General features: G+C 38.1%; 3 protein-coding genes across 3 annotated transcripts; all 3 read left to right on the top strand.

The window, feature by feature from the left end:
- The first annotated feature begins 1,645 nt into the window (after positions 1-1,645).
- Positions 1,646-4,321, top strand: LOC147946121 (uncharacterized). Its single transcript, XM_087511328.1, has 4 exons — positions 1,646-1,650; positions 1,897-2,282; positions 2,474-3,167; positions 3,250-4,321. The coding sequence occupies exons 1-4, from the start codon at positions 1,646-1,648 to the stop codon at positions 4,319-4,321; spliced, it is 2,157 nt and encodes a 718-aa protein (XP_087367454.1).
- Positions 4,322-9,478: 5,157 nt separating this feature from the next.
- On the top strand, positions 9,479-10,677 carry LOC147946120 (phosphoribosylformylglycinamidine cyclo-ligase, chloroplastic-like). Its single transcript, XM_087509499.1, has 7 exons — positions 9,479-9,485; positions 9,548-9,624; positions 9,694-9,753; positions 9,834-10,006; positions 10,075-10,177; positions 10,254-10,412; positions 10,504-10,677. Exons 1-7 carry the CDS (start codon positions 9,479-9,481, stop codon positions 10,675-10,677), a joined length of 753 nt encoding a protein of 250 aa, XP_087365625.1.
- A 7,752-nt stretch (positions 10,678-18,429) lies between these two features.
- On the top strand, positions 18,430-18,927 carry LOC147946119 (uncharacterized). Its single transcript, XM_087509498.1, has one exon. The coding sequence runs from the start codon at positions 18,430-18,432 to the stop codon at positions 18,925-18,927; it is 498 nt and encodes a 165-aa protein (XP_087365624.1).
- Positions 18,928-19,011: the final 84 nt, after the last annotated feature.

Below are 19,011 nucleotides of genomic sequence, written 5' to 3'. Positions count from 1 at the left end.
AAAAAAAAAAAAAAAAAAAATTAATTAATATTTACAATTGATATGTGATTTCGAACCAGGTGTGAAATATATATTGTTGAGCATGAAAAAATACAACAAACATAGATTGTCAATGTTGATGTCGAGATTATGACACTATATAATATGACTAAACCGGCGTGGAAGAATACCAAAATAATCGCCTTCATTTTAACACATTATTAACATTAACTAACAATATTTAAAATAATATATTCAAAGGTTGAAGGACTAAACTGTCATTTAAAAAGAAAAATAGACAGTGTATATCTCAAATTATTTGATTGACGTCCAAAAAAGATTTGATAGGATTCTAGGGTTTTAAAGCCCTGGCCTCCTCAAACTTGATACTTGTTCTATATAAATAAGCTTCAAGTAGTAATATTGTTGTATTCATCAGGCCAAGGAATCCCGAAATGCAGACTTCTTCTCTATTCTGCTATTCGCCCCCTGCCTTGTCCAGTTGTCCTCCAATGGATACCGTTTCTCCTCCATTGGTTCGTCCTTGAAACCTTTCTCGATCGTCTTTCCTCAGACGACAAGAACAAGAAGGGCATCTCGTGTTTTATCCATGTCTAAGAGAGATGATAACACTGATGATGATGATGATGACACCGATGGTTTCACTTACAAAGATTCCGGTGTGGATATCGATGCTGGGGCTGAGCTCGTTAGAAGAATTGCAAAGATGGCTCCTGGGATCGGCGATTTCAGTGGTCGCATTCCGTTTGGTATATATATATAGCTGCAAACATAGTTCAGCTGAATGTTTTCAGAATTCGTGTTCGTTCTAATGAGTGTGGCTTTTTTTTTAATTTCGTTTGAGCAGGTGACAGTTTTGTCGTAGTGGGTATGGATGGTGTAGGGACTAAACTTAAATTGGCATTTGAGACCGGAATTCATGAAACCGTTGGAATCGATTTGGTAAAAAAAAAAAAAAAAAAAATGTGTTTTGTATTTTCTTACTCCCCGAAAAGACACTCATCATGGTTTCACTTTACTTTTGGTTTCTAGGTCGCTATGAGTGTGAATGATATTGTTACTGTAAGGAGAGAATATTATTGTATATCTCAAGAGTGATTACAAGAGTACATATATATACAGTAGAGAGAGCCTCTAGGTCTAACAGAGGAAAATCGGTATTTTCATACCCCAGCTGTTAGAAAATCGGTATTTTCATACCCCAGCTAAGAGGGTATGTTGAATTCATACACTAGCTATAACATTGAGTAAATCCATACACAAAGTTTAGTAAAATTCAAATTGGCTGCACCAACTCGACAAACAGTGTAAGAACATGCACAAACCGTAACGGTGTTATCTCACCGTTAACAACTGCTTACGTGGATGCCACGTAATAAACGACGTCGTATTGAGATACGAAAGAAAAAACTTATGTAACTCAAAACGACATCGTTTAAAGTTTCTTCTTAAGCCATCAACTACTTCTTCTTTCCCGACTCGAGTTATGTTTCTCAATCCCGACTCATGTTTCTCAATCCCGACTCATGTTTCTTCTCTTCTTTTCACCAATAAATCAAAATCAATTGGTCAATTGATTCAATTAGCAACGATTGTCGACCGTGGAGAGTGTATAAAGTGTTGTTAATCGTATTGTCATCGGAAAATGAGGTAATTTTAATTCAATTTTTAGGGTTTTTATAATTTAGGGATTTTCTTAATTGAGATACTTAGGAGTGTTTATTTAGAAAACCCGATGGATTTTGCGTGTAATTGTGTAGTTTAGATGAGATTGATGTGTGTTCTTAAGTTTGGAACTAGTTTAGCTCTTACAAAAATATCATGAATACCAAGTGTTCGATAATATGTGTAAACAAAATGAATAACCCTCTAATTCTTTTAAGTTTTTTTTTTCAGCTCCGATGAGGATATCATATTCCAATGCCACAATGGTGGAGAGTTTGGAGTTGTTGATGGGGAAAAAATTACTTATGTTGGAGGATCGGTTCTAACCCTTGAAAGCAAACCAGAAAGTGTTGTGACTAATCTGATGGCGGCATTGGACGATCCTCTTTATGGGCAGAAAATCTGGTATAAGTATCCATTTGAAGATTTTTCAGAGCTGAAGTTAATAAATGAAGGTGAGAATTTTCAGAAAATGTGTACAACTGCGGTTTGGGTTAAGTCGATAGAAATATTTCTAGAGAAAGAACAGCATGAGCTTCTTGAAGCTGGTTCTCATGGTGATGATAGAGATGGTGCTCATAGTGATAGAGATGGTTCTGTTGGCGATGATAGAGATGGTTCTCATGGTGATGATAGAAAATCTGGTATAAGTATCCATTTGAAGATTTTTCAGAGCTGAAGTTAATAAATGAAGGTGAGAATTTTCAGAAAATGTGTACAACTGCGGTTTGGGTTAAGTCGATAGAAATCTTTCTAGAGAAAGAACAGCATGAGCTTCTTGAAGCTGGTTCTCATGGTGATGATAGAGATGGTGCTCATAGTGATAGAGATGGTTCTGTTGGCGATGATAGAGATAGTTCTCATGGTGATGATAGAGATGCTCGTAGGGTATTTGTTGACATGGAAGATCGAGTGGAGGAGAACTTAGCAAGTTTTGTTGACGAAGAAGAGCATGATAATGATGAGGATACTCCTCCTAACTCAGATTGCGAGGACGTTGAAAGAAGATATATGAGGTGCAAAAAAGGTAGTGGAGAAATAAAATTAGAGCAAGTCTTTGATAGTATAGGTGAGTTTAAAGAAGTTGTGGTTGACTATGCTCTTAAGAATGGAGAGAATATAAAGTTTACAAGATGGGGTTCAGAGAAGAGTGAAGTAAGGTGTTCCATTAGAGGGAATTGCAAATTCAAGATCTACTGCTCCTATGAAGATAAAATTGGAAAGTACATGGTGAAGACATGCAATGATGTCCATGCATGTACAAAGGACGGGTTTAGTAAAGTGATCAAGAGTGGAGTCCTTGCTCAGTTGTTCTTGAATGACATAAGGAAGGATCCGACATTCAAGGCTAACGCGATGCAAGATGCGATTGAGGAGCGTTACACCATAGTTGCTACTTATGATCAGTGTCGGACAGCTAGAGCAAAAGCATTGAAGATGATTCAAGAGGAATATGATGAGCAATTTGCTCGTCTACATGATTACATGGAACATCTTTTAGATTAAGTCAAGCTTTTTTTTTACTTTGCTTTTCTTATAATTTTGGAGTTAGTCAGTAATATTGGTTTGATTTCTGTTTTGTATATCAAATCCGGGTTCAACAGTGGAGGTTGGGACATTGACTGATGATGCTGGTATCGTCAGGTTTGATAGGTTTTATGTATGCTTTGAAGCCCTTCGGAAGACTTGGCTTGCATATTGTCGACCAATAATTGGCATAGATGGTTGCTTCTTAAAAAACGGTGTGAAAGGACAACTGTTGGCAGTTGTAGGAAGAGATGCTAACAATCAGTTCTATCTGGTTGCTTGGGCAGTTGTGCAAACAGAGAACTTTGATGCTTGGTTGTGGTTCATTAAGAAGCTGAAGGTTGATTTGAAGCTTGAAGATGGTTATGGATTTACCCTTATCTCTGACAGACAAAAGGGATTGCTCAATGTTGTTGATCAAGAGCTACCAAAGGTGGAACACCAGATGTGTGCACGCCATATCTATGGTAACCTTAGAAGAGTTTATCCAGGTAAAGATTTGCCAAAGAAGTTGTTTTGGGCAGTTGCGAAGAGTTTTAATGCATCAGAGTATAACAAAGCCATTGACGAATTGAAGAAGTTTAATGAAGGAGTGTATGAGGCTGTCATGCAAAGGAATCCGCGAAACTGTAGTTGTGCCTTCTTTGGCTGCAAATCCAGTTGTGAAGATGTTTCTAAAAACTTTTCTGAGTCTTACAACAATGCTATCAACAAAGCACGAGAGGTGCCATTAGTGGAGATGTTGGAGACAATAAGAAGACAAACTATGATGCGTATAGATGTGAGGCTTAAAAAAGCAATGAAACGTCAAGGGAAATACACTCTCAAGGTCGCCAACACCATCAAAGAGGAAGAGCTTTTACGAAAGTATTGTCAGGTAATTCCTTGTGGAAATGGGCAGTATGAGGTTCTCAAAAACAAACATGGATTCAAGGTTGATATGAATGCAAAGACATGTGCATGTGGAAGATGGAGTATGACAGGGATCCCTTGCCGCCATGTTTTAAGAGTCATACTGACCAAGAAGCACAATCCTGAAGATTATGTTAACTGTGATTGGTACTTGGCATCAACAAATTTCAAGAATTACTCTGAGTCGATCTCAGCAGTTAATGGCATTGGTTTTTAGATAAGATCTCAGGAGCCTAGGATTCAACCACCACCACAAGAAGTTACAAAAGGTCCCAAAAAGACAGAAAAAAAAAGAAGGGCAAGAATGAGTCTCCAAAGAAGAAGTCAAAAAGAAAAGAAGAACAAGAACAACCGGAGAAGAGAATCAAAGTTTCAAAAGCTGGATGAGATAGTCGTTGTGGCCGGTGTAGTACCGTCGGTCATAATATTAGAAGTTGTCCAGCTCTGGGAGTTGTTGGTAGAAGGTGGAAGAAGAAGAAAACTGGTGAAGAACCAAGCCAAGGACAAAGCCAAGAACCAAGCCAAGAACCAAGCCAAAGACAAAGCCAAGGACTTAATCAAGCACCAACCCAAGGACCAAGCCATGGAATGGAATGAATGAACTGAATAGAAGGAAGGGACGGATGGAAGTTAGTTTTTTGTTTTTGTCCGATGAGATTGAAAGTTTTTGTGGTAATCTCATGGTAGTTTATGGTTGTAGTTCGGTGAATTTCAAGTTTTTGTTGTACTCAAAACATGGCTTCTATTTTTCATCTAATCAAAACTTATTGAAGTTTTATGTTAATCTTAACATAGTTAACAACAAAAACACTTAACGACTCCATGATTACATGCTTAATCAATCCAACACATTACACAAATATTACATAGTAGACAAAAGCCACAACTAAACCACCACAAACAATCATGTTCTTGAAGCTTCTTAGCTCTTGAATCTCTTTCTCACAAGAACTCACCACACCTTTGAGCTCTACAATATCTTTTTCACATCTTTCTGCGATTTCTTTGATAGCTTCTACCTCATCTAATTCCTTTGCTAAGCTTCCCACTTCTCTTTCTATTTTGTCAACTAAACTTTCAACCTCTTCCATCTCCTCAACCATGCTTATGTCGGTCCACTTAAACAAATGATTCGGATTCTAATACAAAAATACACATTATGAGAAGGTTATGAGAACAATTTTCATATGACCAACTATATTGATTACCTCATCGGATCCATTAGGACAACAATGAAAGAGTCTTCCAGGATTTTTCATTGTGTTTGAAGTTCTCATTACAGAGAATCGACCACATCTACATTTTCGTGGGATTCCTCTTCCAATGACATTGACTCTGTCGCTCACTCCTTCGCCAAATAACGGATTCACCAATTCACAATCAAATAATATTTCTATCAAAATACACAAAGACAAGGAAACTAAACACATTATGTTCTCAATTACTCACTTGAAGAAGCTGATGATGAAGACATCTTAATCGATTTCGCCCAAAAACCCTAAATGTTTTAAAAATCCCCAAATCAATTGAACAAACTTTCTCTCGACTCGTGAAAGAAGAAAAAAAGAAGAAGACAATGGAAACGACGTCGTTTTGGACAAAAGAAGCTCTTTCTTTCGTATCTCAATACGACGTCGTTTCATACGTGGCATCCACGTAAGCAGCCGTTAATGGTCAGATAACACCGTTACGGCATGTGCATGTTCTTACACCGTTTGTCGAGTTGGTGCAGCCAATTTGAATTTTACTAAACTTTGTGTATGTATTTACTCAGTGTTATAACTGGTGTATGAATTCAACATACCCCCTTAGCTGGGGTATGAAAATACCGATTTTCCATCTAACAGATATGGAAAGTAATGTACAAGGGAATAATAAGGTAATGTACTAGAGAAAACCAAGACCAACCAAGTAATTTAGGCCTGTTTTAGACCATAAATAGCTTTCCGTAGGCGACAGACATGATTGGGAAAGTCAGTGTTTACAAACCCTGGAGGTTGTTCCATATAAACTTCTTCATCAAGGGTACCTTGGAGGAAGGCGTTGTTCACATCAAGCTGTTTGAGCGGCCATGCTTTGGAGACAGCAACATCAAGAACAAGGCGAATCGATGTGGGTTTTATGACTGGGCTGAAAGTCTCTGTGTAATCACGTCCAAGTTGTTGTGAGTAGCCTTTGGCAACGAGCCTCGCTTTGCACCTGCCAAGAGAACCATTAGTAAGAAACTTATTCTTATACAACCATTTACAACCAACCACATTAAAGTGAGGTTGTCGAGGAACAAGATCAATCTTCGTCGACATGGCTCCTCTCCATTTCTTGTCTTTGAGTGCCTGGTTCACGGTTGTGTGTTCTGGTGGAATGTGTTTTGAAAGGGCAACATAGAGGTTGAGTTTTGTGATTGGTTTTGTGATATTGTTTTTCCGGTGAGTTTTCATCGGGTGATGATTGTCAGGAATGGGTTCCGGTTGAGGTTGAGGATTGGATGGGATTTGAGGAGGTGCACTCGGGTTTGGTGGATTGAGAGGTTGTGGATTTGGAGTTGTGGATTGTGGATTGGTAATGGGCTGTGAGGAAGGTTGATGGGCTTGAGGGGTTGGATTTTTAGAGGGATTGCGGCGAGTGTATTGCTTTAGTTGGGCTGGTTGCTAGGCTTGGGATGTTTGTGAAGGTCCATCTGTTGCAGCACTACCATGATCTCTGTTGTCAATTTCCATGGTTACTGTCCGGTGAAGCTCCGAGCTCGAAGGGTCGGGAAGAGGTGGCGTTACGAGTGGCGATGGTGGTGGCAGAGGAGGTGACAGCGGTGCGGACTGGGGCTATATTGGGTGTGAAAGAGAATTTAACGGAATAACGACTGCAGCAGGATGCGGGAAGAAGTTAGATGGTGATTCGGTGGTGGGTGCGATTGGAGAGTCAGGACTCCGAAACATAAAGCTCTTTTCATCAAATTGGACGTGACGAGAGACGTAGATCCGACCAGTGGTAGGTTGAAGACATAGATATGCACTTTGGGTGAAAGAGAGTAACCCAAAAAGACACATGGTGTAGACCGATATTCTAATTTGTTGTTGGTGTAGGGACGCAGCCAAGGGAAGCATAAACACCCAAATACACAAATTTTTGTGTAATTTGGGGCTGTTCCAAACAGCTTCTGTAACGGATTCTCCATGTTTAGGACCGGTGTTGGGAGGCGATTGATGAGATATACAGTACCGGCGAAGGCATAAGTCCAATACTTGTTAGGCATTCCAGCGTGTGTGAGAAGGGACAAACATGTTTCCACGATATGGCGATGCTTCCTTTCAGATATTCCATTGTGTTCAGAGAGTGTGAGGTGGAGTAGTGAGATGAGTGATGCCGGCACCGGACAGGTATGACTTTAGAGCAATGAATTCTCCTCCGTTGTCAGTGTATAAGGTACCAATACGTTTGTTGAATCTGTTTTCAACAAGGGCTTTAAAGCTGATGAAGGTGTCTCGAACCTGAGATTTTGTTTTGAGCGGATAGATCCAGGTATAGCATGTATAGTGATCGACTAAGACAAGATAATATTTGAAGTTGTCGATAGAGAGAATGGGGGAGGTCCATACGTCTGAGAAAATAATTTTGAGAGGTTGATTTGAAACAATAGAGGTTTGGGAGAAAGGTAACTTTTGGCTTTTATTGATAGCACAATCAGTGCACAACATGGTATGTGAATCTGATTGTAAATGAGGAAGAGAAAAAGTGGAAACAACTGTTTTAAGAATAGAGTGTGAAGGGTGGCCTAAGCGGGAGTGCCAGTCTCTTAAAGAGGGGTGAGATGATGTTGGGGACGCAAAGAAGGATTGGATGATGGATGAAGACACCGGCCACTCTTAAAGCTCCCCTTTAGTTTTCCCTTGGAGTAATGGGATCCCCAAGATCAGATCCTTCACCTAAAAGTAAGAAGGGAAAAATTCAACAGAGACCTTGTTAGAGTTACAAAGACGGTAAACATAAATGAGATTTTTGTGAATGTTAGGGACACATAGGACATTGGTAAGGGATAATGGTTTAGAGAGAGAAGATAGGGATAGTGAACCAGTGTGAATAATTGGAATACCCGAACTATCACCAATAAGAACAGAGTCATTGTCGTGGTATGGTTGGTGTAGAGACAGATTGCCAAGATCGCTAGTCATATGATGAGTGGCACCACTGTTGAGCAACCATGGATTTGTCGTCTGAGGTTGACCAAGCGCCAGGTTGGCACGCGGTTGCCAAGGACGAAACGGTGATGGTAAGAGGCCACTTTGAGTTCCATATTAACGCGGTTGTTGGAGCTGCGAACAACGCCTTGCACTGTGACCAAACACACCGCAATTTTGACACTTACCTTGGTAGCCTCGTGTCATGCGAGTGTCCTGTCGTGAGTTGTGTTTGTTGTTGTTCCAGTGCTGGTTTTGGCGAGGAAACTGTTTTCCAGAGTTACCAAGACGAGTAGTGGCAACATGAGCAGAGGTTGGTCCCGTAGTTGTGTTGGAGTGGGCTACGGCCATGAGCTTGGCTTCCTTGTTGATGAGCTTTTCATGAACTTCGAGAATAGACGGTGGTGTTTCACGACCTTCCACTTGGTCAATAACAGATTTGAAGTCTTCAGGGAGACCACCAAAGATGAACTCAAGTTGTTCTTCATGCGCAAGAGGTTTGCCAAGAAGAGACAATTGATCGAATCGAGTAGTAAGAGACTGCATATAATCATCAATAGATTTTTCACCTTTGGAAGCTTGCTTGCGTTGCAGGCGGAGTTGTTGAATATGTCCCCAGCTGGGATTGGCATAGGTTGTGGAGATCGTTTTCCACATTTCTGCAGAGGATTTGGTTTTGGACACAAGCGGTTGCAGAGTTGGAGAGAGAGTACCAAGAAGACCACTGTAGATGAGTTTATTTTGTCTTTTCCACGTCTTGTACGCCGGATTTGGTGTTGGTGGGTCGGTGTTGGTGAGCATCTGATCTGGGGGAGCGGAGGATCCGTCAACATATCCAGCGAGCTCGTATCCGTCAAGGAGGGAATGGACTTGGAGACTCCAGGTCATGTAGTTCGTAGAGGTGAGCTTGGTAATGTTCATCATGTTGATGTTGAGAAGGCCTTGAGTGGTGTCAACAGCTTCTGCAGCGGCAGCCATGGCAGAAAAAGAAATAGAAGACAAGAGAGATAAGGAGCAGAAAAGAAAAGAGATTAGAGATCTGAGATGAAAGAACAGAGAGGGAGGCGGCTGCAAGAGAAATGAATTATGGTATCGATAGGCTCTGATACCATGTAAGGATAGAATATTATTGTATATCTCAAGAGTGATTACAAGAGTACATATATATACAGTTCTAGAGAGAGCCTCTACGTCTAATAGATATGGAAGGTAATGTACAAGGGAAGAATATATCGTAATAGTAGTGACATGATATTCTGTATCCTTAACAGTTACTTGTGGTGCAACCCCTATGGGTTTCGTTGACTACTTTGGTTGTAGTCGTCTCGATGTAGACCTTGCAGAAAAGGTACCTTTCATTGCTTGTGCATCGATATTGATCATGATGAACAAACGTAACATTATGCTTTGTTTCTAGGTCATTCGAGGGATTAATGATGGCTGTAAGCAATCCGGCTGTGAACTTAAAGGAGGAGAGGTATTTTTCTTATATAGTTAGACCCCAATTCCAGCCTTGACTATTGCTAATTTTTATTTCGATATTTTCGGATTTTTTAGACTGCAGAGATGCCCGACTTTTATGCTGAGGGTGAATACGATCTTGTTGGGTGTGCAGTAGGCAAAGTGAAGAAAGCTTCTGTTATAGACGGGAAAAACATAGTGGCTGGAGATGTTCTTATTGGTCTTCCTTCTAGCGGCCTTCATTCCAATGGTTATTCTTTAGTTAGAAGGTACGTTGGTATAATATGAGTTTACTAATGTAGTTTTAAATCTAATTTTGAAAGAAATTTGTTTTCAGTGTAGTGGCTCAAAGCGGTTTTTCGTTGAAAGATCAACTTCCAGGAGGGTCAACTAGCCTTGGTGAAGCTCTAATGGCACCTACTGTCATTTATGTGAAACAGGTTTGTTTATTTTTTGTAACAAAAAATATTGTCATTATCCAATTTGTATTAATCCTATAACTATTCACATTTACAGGTACTTGACCTGATCAGCAAAGGAGGAGTGAAGGGGCTAGCTCATATAACAAGTGGAGGTTTCACTGACAACATTCCCCGAGTCTTACCAGATGGTTTGGGTGCAGTTATTCACACCGATGCTTGGGAAGTTCCACCTTTGTTCAATTTTATCCAGAAGGTAACTAATTAAAGAATCCTAGATTAGCTTGAATAAAAGAATGATTCCCTATAATTTATCTTTAAAAAGTTGTTATTGTTATTGTATATAGGATGGGAGTGTAGATGACTCTGAGATGAGAAGGACGTTGAATATAGGAATTGGGATGGTTATGGTGGTCAGTCCTGAGGCAGCAATGAGAATATTAGGAGAAGTAGAGGATGGCAACTATGTTGTGTATCGCATCGGACAAGTTACCAGCGGTGAAGGCGTAACCTATCACTAAGAACATGTAAACAAACATGTTATGTGAGACTTATTTTTATTTTATTTTTGTTTTCTTTTGGCTAAATGCAAACACATTTTAGGATTGCTGTCGTTACTTATTTGTTCTCTCGTTACTTATATTTCCTCGTTATTAACATAATCTTTTAGAAAGAAAAAAATTGTTTAAATCCTACTCTATTAATTGGGAAGTACAAATATGAAAGTAAACTTAAAATGTGTAAAAAATTACAATCAATTGCCATTAAAAAAAAATTAAGTTTAATTAATTAATTAAATATAATTAATTAATTAAAAATTAAAAAGCTGACAGATCAAATATAATATAGAAAAATAAAATAAAAAATATTTTCTTTCTCTAATAAATTATGGACGAAAATTACTAAATATTTTTTTAAAAAAATATAAACCAATCAGAATTTCAAAAACTAAGATTTTATATCTAAGTAGACAATAAAATTATTTTAATAACTAAATTTTTATTCAACTCTCTCATAACCATATACTTCACTATCATATATCACACACTTATTATTTATTCCCCTGTCTCCAAAAGAGAGGCGACGTTTATCTTATCTGTTGTCGTCTTCTTCACTGTCTGAGGCGACTTCTGTGACGTAGATCTTTTGGCCTAGAATGTATCGCTTTATCTTGTATTTTTTCCCTTCAACTCTGTAGACCGGATGATCTGGATTTGATTGTGGCCATGCGTATTGATCATGAAAGCCTAAAAAAAAATTTCTACATCCTTAAAAATCAATTTTTTGTGTTTGTGGTAATTTTGGAAAAAAGATTTTGTTAAGATTTTAAATTATGATTCTACTATCATCTTTTTTTATTTTATTTACAAATTGTTTGGAATTTTCATATAATACTTATGATTAATAAAATGCAGAATTTTTTCAGCATATGTTGTGATTTGAATTTTTAAAAACGAAGATATATTACTCAATCTATGAAAAATTTGTGTTTTAATTTCCACATTGGCGGGTTGGTAAAACAAAATTGATATAGATGATAAATTATAATTTTTATTTGCTAACAATTATAATATTTAAATTACTACTTCATATTTCACAAAATAATGATGCAAATACAACAAACAAACAATATAAAACTGTAATATACGTCAAAAATAAATTACTATAATATTCTAAAATAATTAGTATTCAAAAAACCAATAGATTTACAGATTAATTAAAAAATAAATATTATCTCAAATAAAATAACTTTTAAAAGAAAATCTAACAATAATTTTTATTATTATATTATAATTTTTTTAAAAATGTTGACCCGTGCTTTAAGTACGGGATATCTCCTAGTTAAGTGATATTTTGTTACTCTATTCAAAATTATATATTTTTCTTTTATTTGACTATTTATATTCTCCTAAATTTTTTATTATTGATTGAATAATTTCTTTTAGATGGTGACGAAAAATAGATTCTTTTAAATAGTAAATAATATTTTAATAGAAATAAAGTATATCACTCAGAAAACAAAAAAAATTATATCACTTTAACTACACCAATACTAACACTATATTACTGAAGACCTTATCCTAAGAGTTAGCTTTTCTATGTCCGCACTTGAAAGGTGGTTTAGTTTTCGATTTAGTTAGCAGCTACTTGACCGTTGAAAATGGTATTGAAATTAGTAGCGATTTACTTTATTTTGATCGTTTCATCGTATACATTAAAAATAACCTAACATTTATATATATAAAAAAAATTACATTACTTTATAAACTTACACAATATTTTAACTTCATGTGATTTTTAAAAAGAGTACATATTAAAAGACATGAAAACATACAAATTAGAGAAATATTTGCATTAAAATGATTTTAAAATACTGAAATGTACCATTTTTGATCCAACAAAACATGGAGCTAAGCATATGATTTAAGATGTAAGATTTGGCAGAACCGATACATACTATAAGATCTGGTTTTGATCTAAGCATATGACTTTAGCTATACCAAGATAGTAGCCACATTCATACAAAACTTTGGTAGGAAAGTTTTGAAAATTCTCAAAATTTATCCACACAAAATTGTATTGTAGTTGTCTCGATATAGTCTTGCTTCAATATTCCCAAAATTCATCAAACCGAAAACGACAACAAAATGTCTAGAAAGATGAAAACAACAATTGTGATATCATTAGCTTCTCTTAAGCATGTCTTTATTGGGGGTAGTAAAGATCTACTTACTTTCTGCAGCAAAGGCAATGCCCTTCTCGATGTCTGATGTCTGCTTTGAGTTTGGGCTTGATAGTCTCCAATACAGTCTGCTCGTACTTGGCGAGTCCATGGAGGTCCAACTCCACCACCGACTCAATCCCTTTCTTCCCGAACTTGATTCTTGTCGCAAAGTATGGGAGCTCGGTGGCTGAAGACGCCACAAATGCGTACTTAAACACATCATCAGACGTAATTAAAAGAGTACATATTAAAAGACATAAAAACATACAAATTAGAGAAATATTTGCATTAAAATGATTTTAAAATACTGAAATGTACCATTTTTGATCCAACAAAACATGGAGCTAAGCATATGATTTAAGATGTAAGATTTGGCAGCCGATACATACTATAAGATCTGGTTTTGATCTAAGCATATGACTTTAGCTATACCAAGATCGTAGCCACATTCATACAAAACTTTGGTAGGAAATTTTTGAAAATTCTCAAAATTTATCCACACAAAATTGTATTGTGATTGCAACTTCGTACCTATACATCTTGGATCTATGAACAATGTTTATTGTTGATTTTCTTTGTCATAATGATAATTTTCTGATTTTTCTATGGTTAAGTGATAAATGGATAAGATTACATTATTATTTTCTTTCAAATAAACATGGCAAACTAAATATAATTGGGTGTTTCAAAACATTGTTAAAATTAAAAATTGATATAGAATATCATTTTTTTAAGAATAAATGTCGTTTTATTTTTTTAATACAAATTTTGATAAAGAAGTTATTTTTTTTTATTATCTATACTGCTTAGTGTATTAACCAATAAAATTTATAGAAAATACATTTTTTATAAATATGTGTGTCAAAAATTTAAATAATAATTAACTTCAATAGCCGGTAATATAGCCATCTCATGTAATTGGGTTTTGATTATAGACGTAATCATGCGAACACGACGCCACGTGTTGAAAGGTTTTGATTTGTCGTTTAGTGAAGTAGTAGGATATTCCCAGTGTTTGTTTGGTTTGGTTTGTCTTTGCCTTGTTCAATCGACAAATCACACAACAGATGGATCAACCTTGTCCTTGATCCTGCCTTGGCGACCTTACCCGAGAAATCATTCATTCTCCTATGTTCCGAGAATTCACATCTACTAAGTACGTGATAGGAATCACACGTCTCTCACGCATCTCTTCTCCTCTGTTTTATTATTTATTTAGTTTTACTATTATTTTAGTTTAGTATTTCGTTTTTCCCTAATTAACCGATATCTATGTAAACCGGATTTGCACTTTTATTATATAAGTAAGGCATACAGCCGCACATGAACTTAATCGAATAATAATATTTTCTTACATCTTTCTCTCTGTTAACTCATTATCATCGACCACCATCGAATCCTTTGCTCTAAGGTGATATTCTTATTTCTTTCACCTTCTAGCTTGTGATTCACCGTTCTCCGAGCTTTTGGTAAACTTCTGAATCGGCTTTATATCTCTCCCTAAGAAACCTATCTCATTGGTATCAGAGCATAACGAACCTCAGACCGTAAATCATGGCAGATGCTACTAGATTACAGACGGCAAAACAAATTGATGACTAGAAGAAGGTCACTGATGACCTCAACTCCAAGATTGAAGGTTTGGTGAAATCGCAGGTTAGTCTAGAAGAGACAATCTCGAAGTTCATGTCACAAACCTTGACCCAGTTTAATCGACCTCATGAATCAGACCCATCCGCCTCAGCCATCTCGTCATCGCAAAACCCAACCACACCCGACCCACCCAGTGTTAACCAATCTGCTCACGATCTTAACCCGACACCTCCACTTGAGCAAGAGACAACACCTTTTTTGCCTAATGGACTGGCTTCAAGGATGACGAAAATTGGCTTCCCAACCTTTGATGGCACCAAGATCAATGACTGGATTTATAGGTGTGAGCAAATTTTTCATGCTTGAAAACACACCGCCGGAGCAAAAAGTTCGTTTTGCGTCTCTTTATCTCGAGGGGAATGCTTTACAATGGCATCACAATTACATCCATGAATGATGTGGTGGTTATCCTTTATGGCCAGCATACATCGTTGCCATCTCTAGTCGCTTTGGTGAACCTTACGATGATCCATTGTCTTCGTTAGTCACCTTGAAGCAAGCTGGTGATACTTTGGATGTTTACTTAAATAAATTTGAATGTGCTCTTACAAGGTTGTCGTTACCAAAGTCATATGCGCTCAGCATCTTTTTGGCAAATATGAGTCCACATCTAGCCTTTCATGTGAGACAGTTCGAGGTGCAAACAGTCTCGGAAGTAGGTCGTCTTGCCAAATTACACGAAACTTACCTCCTCCACTTTCCATCCAAACAAAATAGAGTTTCTTTCAACCCATACTACAAACCCCAGCCCACCCTCAATCCGACCACTGCTCCCATACTCCCATCACCCAAACCAACCTTCACACCAAGAACCACTTCTGAAAGACCAGCCCGAAAATTCTCTTACCAAGAGATGCAAGATAGGAGAGCCAAAGGCCTATGTATGTTTTGTGATGAACCTTTTTCTCCAGGACATCACTTGAAACATAAGAGAGGACAAATTCTTACATGGAGCGTGAAAAAGATATTATATCAGATGAAGAGGGAGTTACAGAACTAATGTTATAGGAAGTAATAGAAGATTGTCCTGATAAAACACCAACTATATCTGTGAATGCTCTGAGCGGCTCTACCACATTCAATTGTATGCGGATCATTGGTCAGTATGGGAAGAAAAAGATTCATATTTTTCTAGATCCCGGTAGTACACACAACTTTCTGGATTTAAATGCAGCTAAAGACTTGGGGTTGTTTGCTGGAAATTATCAAGCACATGTTTGTCTCAGCAGCAAATGGGAACAATTTACAAACAGGTTTCAAGTGCAGCGATTTCACATGGTCTATGCATAATTACACTTTCACTACAGAAATCAGAACTTTACCTCTGGACTGTTATGATTTGGTGTTAGGAGTGCAGTGGCTTGTTATTCTTGGTCCTATCTTGTGGGATTTTTTGAACTTGAGAATGGAGTTCACTTTCAACGGTGTTAGACATATCTTGCGGGGTGTTACAAAAGTCGGATGTAAGTTGATTAGCGGTGGTTGTCTTAATCATTTGTTCCTTCAAGAACCACAAATTGCAATGCTTCAGCTCAGAGAAATAGACGACTCAGATCCCCCCTCCAAATCTCTACAAACAGACGCCTTGTTCTCTTATATCTCTGCCACAGGAACTGATTCTGTACACTTAACCTCTTTGCAGCCTCTGTTAACATCTTATGCAGACTTGTTTGCGGAGCCTACTGAATTTCCTCCTTTTAGAGAAGGATTTGATCACCAGATTCCCCTTGTCGTTGGAGCCAATCCTGTGAATCAAAGACCTTACAGATATTCCTCGCTATAGAAAGATGTGATAGATACTATGATTAAGGATATGCTGCAACAAGAGATTATTCAGTACAGCTCTAGTCCGTATGCCTCTCCCGTTGTGCTGGTTAAGAAAAAAGATGGCTCTTGGAGATTATGTGTGGATTATAAAGGCCTCAATAAGCAGACAATTAAAGATAAGTATCCTATACCATTGCTTGAAGATTTATTAGATGAGTTAGGTGGATCAAAAATTTTCTCCAAGTTGGATCTCAGGGCTGGATTCCACCAAATCAGAATGTCACCATCCGACGTGTATAAGACAGCTTTCAAAACACACTCTGGACACTATGAGTATTTGGTGATGCCGTTTGGTCTTACAAATGCTTCTTGCACATTTCAAAGCCTCATGAATCATGTATTTCAGGGTATCGCCAGAAAATGTTTGCTTGTCTTCTTTGATGACATTCTCGTATACAGTCATACGTGGGAAGAGCATCTCCAGCACTTGAAAATGGTTTTCACCATACTCCGGGAACAACAAATGTATCTTAAACCTTCCAAGTGTACTTTTGGAGCTACCATTATCGAATATTTGGGCCATTTTATATCTGCAGATGGTGTGAGCATTGATCCTAGCAAGATCAATGCAATTGAACAGTGGCCTATACCCTCGACTCAGAAGCAGCTGCAGAGTTTTTTAGGACTAGCCAATTACTACAGACGTTTTATCAAGGGTTATAGCGTTGTTGCTCGACCACTCACCACTCTACACAAGCCTTTATAGCACTGAAGGCAGCCCTCACCTCGTCTCCAGTTCTAACTCTCCCTGACTTTAACAAGTTATTTGTGATAGAGACAGATGCTTCTAACTCTGGAATTGGTGCTGTTTTGATGCAGGATAAACACCCAATTGGGTACATTAGTAGAGCATTGGGTCCTAAACATCAATCACTATCCGTTTATGAGAAAGAATTGATGGCAGTGGTGCATGCTGTACAAACATGGAGTGCCTATCTCGCCCACCGACCATTCCTTATTAAGACAGATCAGAAAATCTTGAAATTTCTGTTGGAACAGAAGGTAACAACTCCCTTTCAACAAATGTGGTTGTCTAAGCTTATGGGGTACACATATGAGATCGAATATAAGCAGGGAAAGGAAAATTGTGCAGCTGATGCACTCTCAAGGGTTTCTGGGTCTCAAATTCTCCACATCACCCTTTCTCAAGCTCATCATGGATTCTACGACTCTCTCCAGTTGTTATGGCAAACTGATCCTCACTTGCGGAAAATTATCTTTGAGCTCCAATCTGACAAGGCATCTCACCCTGCGTTTACTTATACTAATGATGAACTCCAAAGAAAAGGAAAGTTGGTCGTAGGTAATGACACATAGGTTAAGCTTCACATTTTTAAGTGGTTACACGATTCAGCAATAGGGGGACATTCAGGCAGAGACGCCACACTACATAGAGTGAAGTCATTATTCTATTGGCCACGAATGAGTTTGGAAGTCCATAACTACGTGCGGAATTGTTCTGTTTGTCAAAAGAATAAGTATGACTTAGCCGCCAAACCGGGTTTGTTTCAGCCTCTACCGGTTCCTACTGGTGTTTGGGAATCAATCAGCCTGGATTTTATCGAGGGACTACCACCATCATCCGGCAAACACTGTATTCTAGTTGTTATTGATAGGCTAAGTAAGAATGCTCATTTTCTAGCCTTATCTCATCCATACACAGACGTTGATGTGGCTCAGTTGTATCTGGATAACATTTTCAAGCTCCATGGTATGCCTAAAGACATAGTAAGTGACCGAGATCCCACCTTTTTGAGTGAAGTATGGAAAGAGATGTTTCGGGTTCAGGGTGTGGATTTAAAGTTCTCTACAGCCTATCACCCACAAACAGATGGACAAACCGAGGTAACTAATAAGACTTTGGAAACTTATTTACGATGTATGACTGCTGATGCCCCACATACTTGGAGCAAATGGTTACCTTTAGCTGAGTGGTGGTACAACACTACATATCACAATGCTATTCGCTGCTCTCCTTTTGAGGTTATCAACGGCCAGCCACCTCCAGTGCACTTGCCTTACTTGCCAGGCGAAAGTTCTTCTGCCGTAGTTGATCGGAACCTTTAACATGCTCAAGTTTCACATACTCAGAGCACAAAACAGAATGAAACAACAAACAGATTCTCGCCGGTCATTTAGGGAATTCACTATCGGAGATCATGTCTATCTCAAACTCCAACCCTACCGACAAAATTCTCTCAAAACCAAGCAGGTACCTCACAAGCTCTCACCTCGCTTCTATGGCCCTTTCCGTGTGATCGACCGTGTAGGAAATGTTGCTTACAAGCTTGCTCTACCACGTGGAACCACCATACATGATGTGTTTCATGTTAGTCAGCTAAAACTTTGTCCTAACCCTCCTACATCTGCTCCTTCCTTGCCTCAATTTATGATGGACGTGGGTGTTGCAAAGGAACCCGAATTCATTCTTGACCGTAAAACAGTACAACGGCACAACAAAGCAACCACTAAAATTCTTGTTCAGTGGAAAGGACTGTCTCGAGATCAAGCTACATGGGAGTATTATCAGGATTTTGTTAGCAAATACCCTGCATTTGATTTTTGAGGACAAGAACTCTTTGAAGAGGGGAGTATTGTGATAGGAATCACACGTCTCTCAAGCATCTCTTCTCCTCTGTTTTATTATTTA

This window comes from Camelina sativa, chromosome 4 (genome assembly GCF_030686135.1).
Source record: "Camelina sativa cultivar CO46 ecotype springtype chromosome 4, ASM3068613v1".
Classification (NCBI taxonomy): Eukaryota; Viridiplantae; Streptophyta; class Magnoliopsida; order Brassicales; family Brassicaceae; genus Camelina; species Camelina sativa.
Note: the sequence above shows the minus strand (reverse complement) of the source record. Positions and strands in the feature narration are given on the sequence as shown.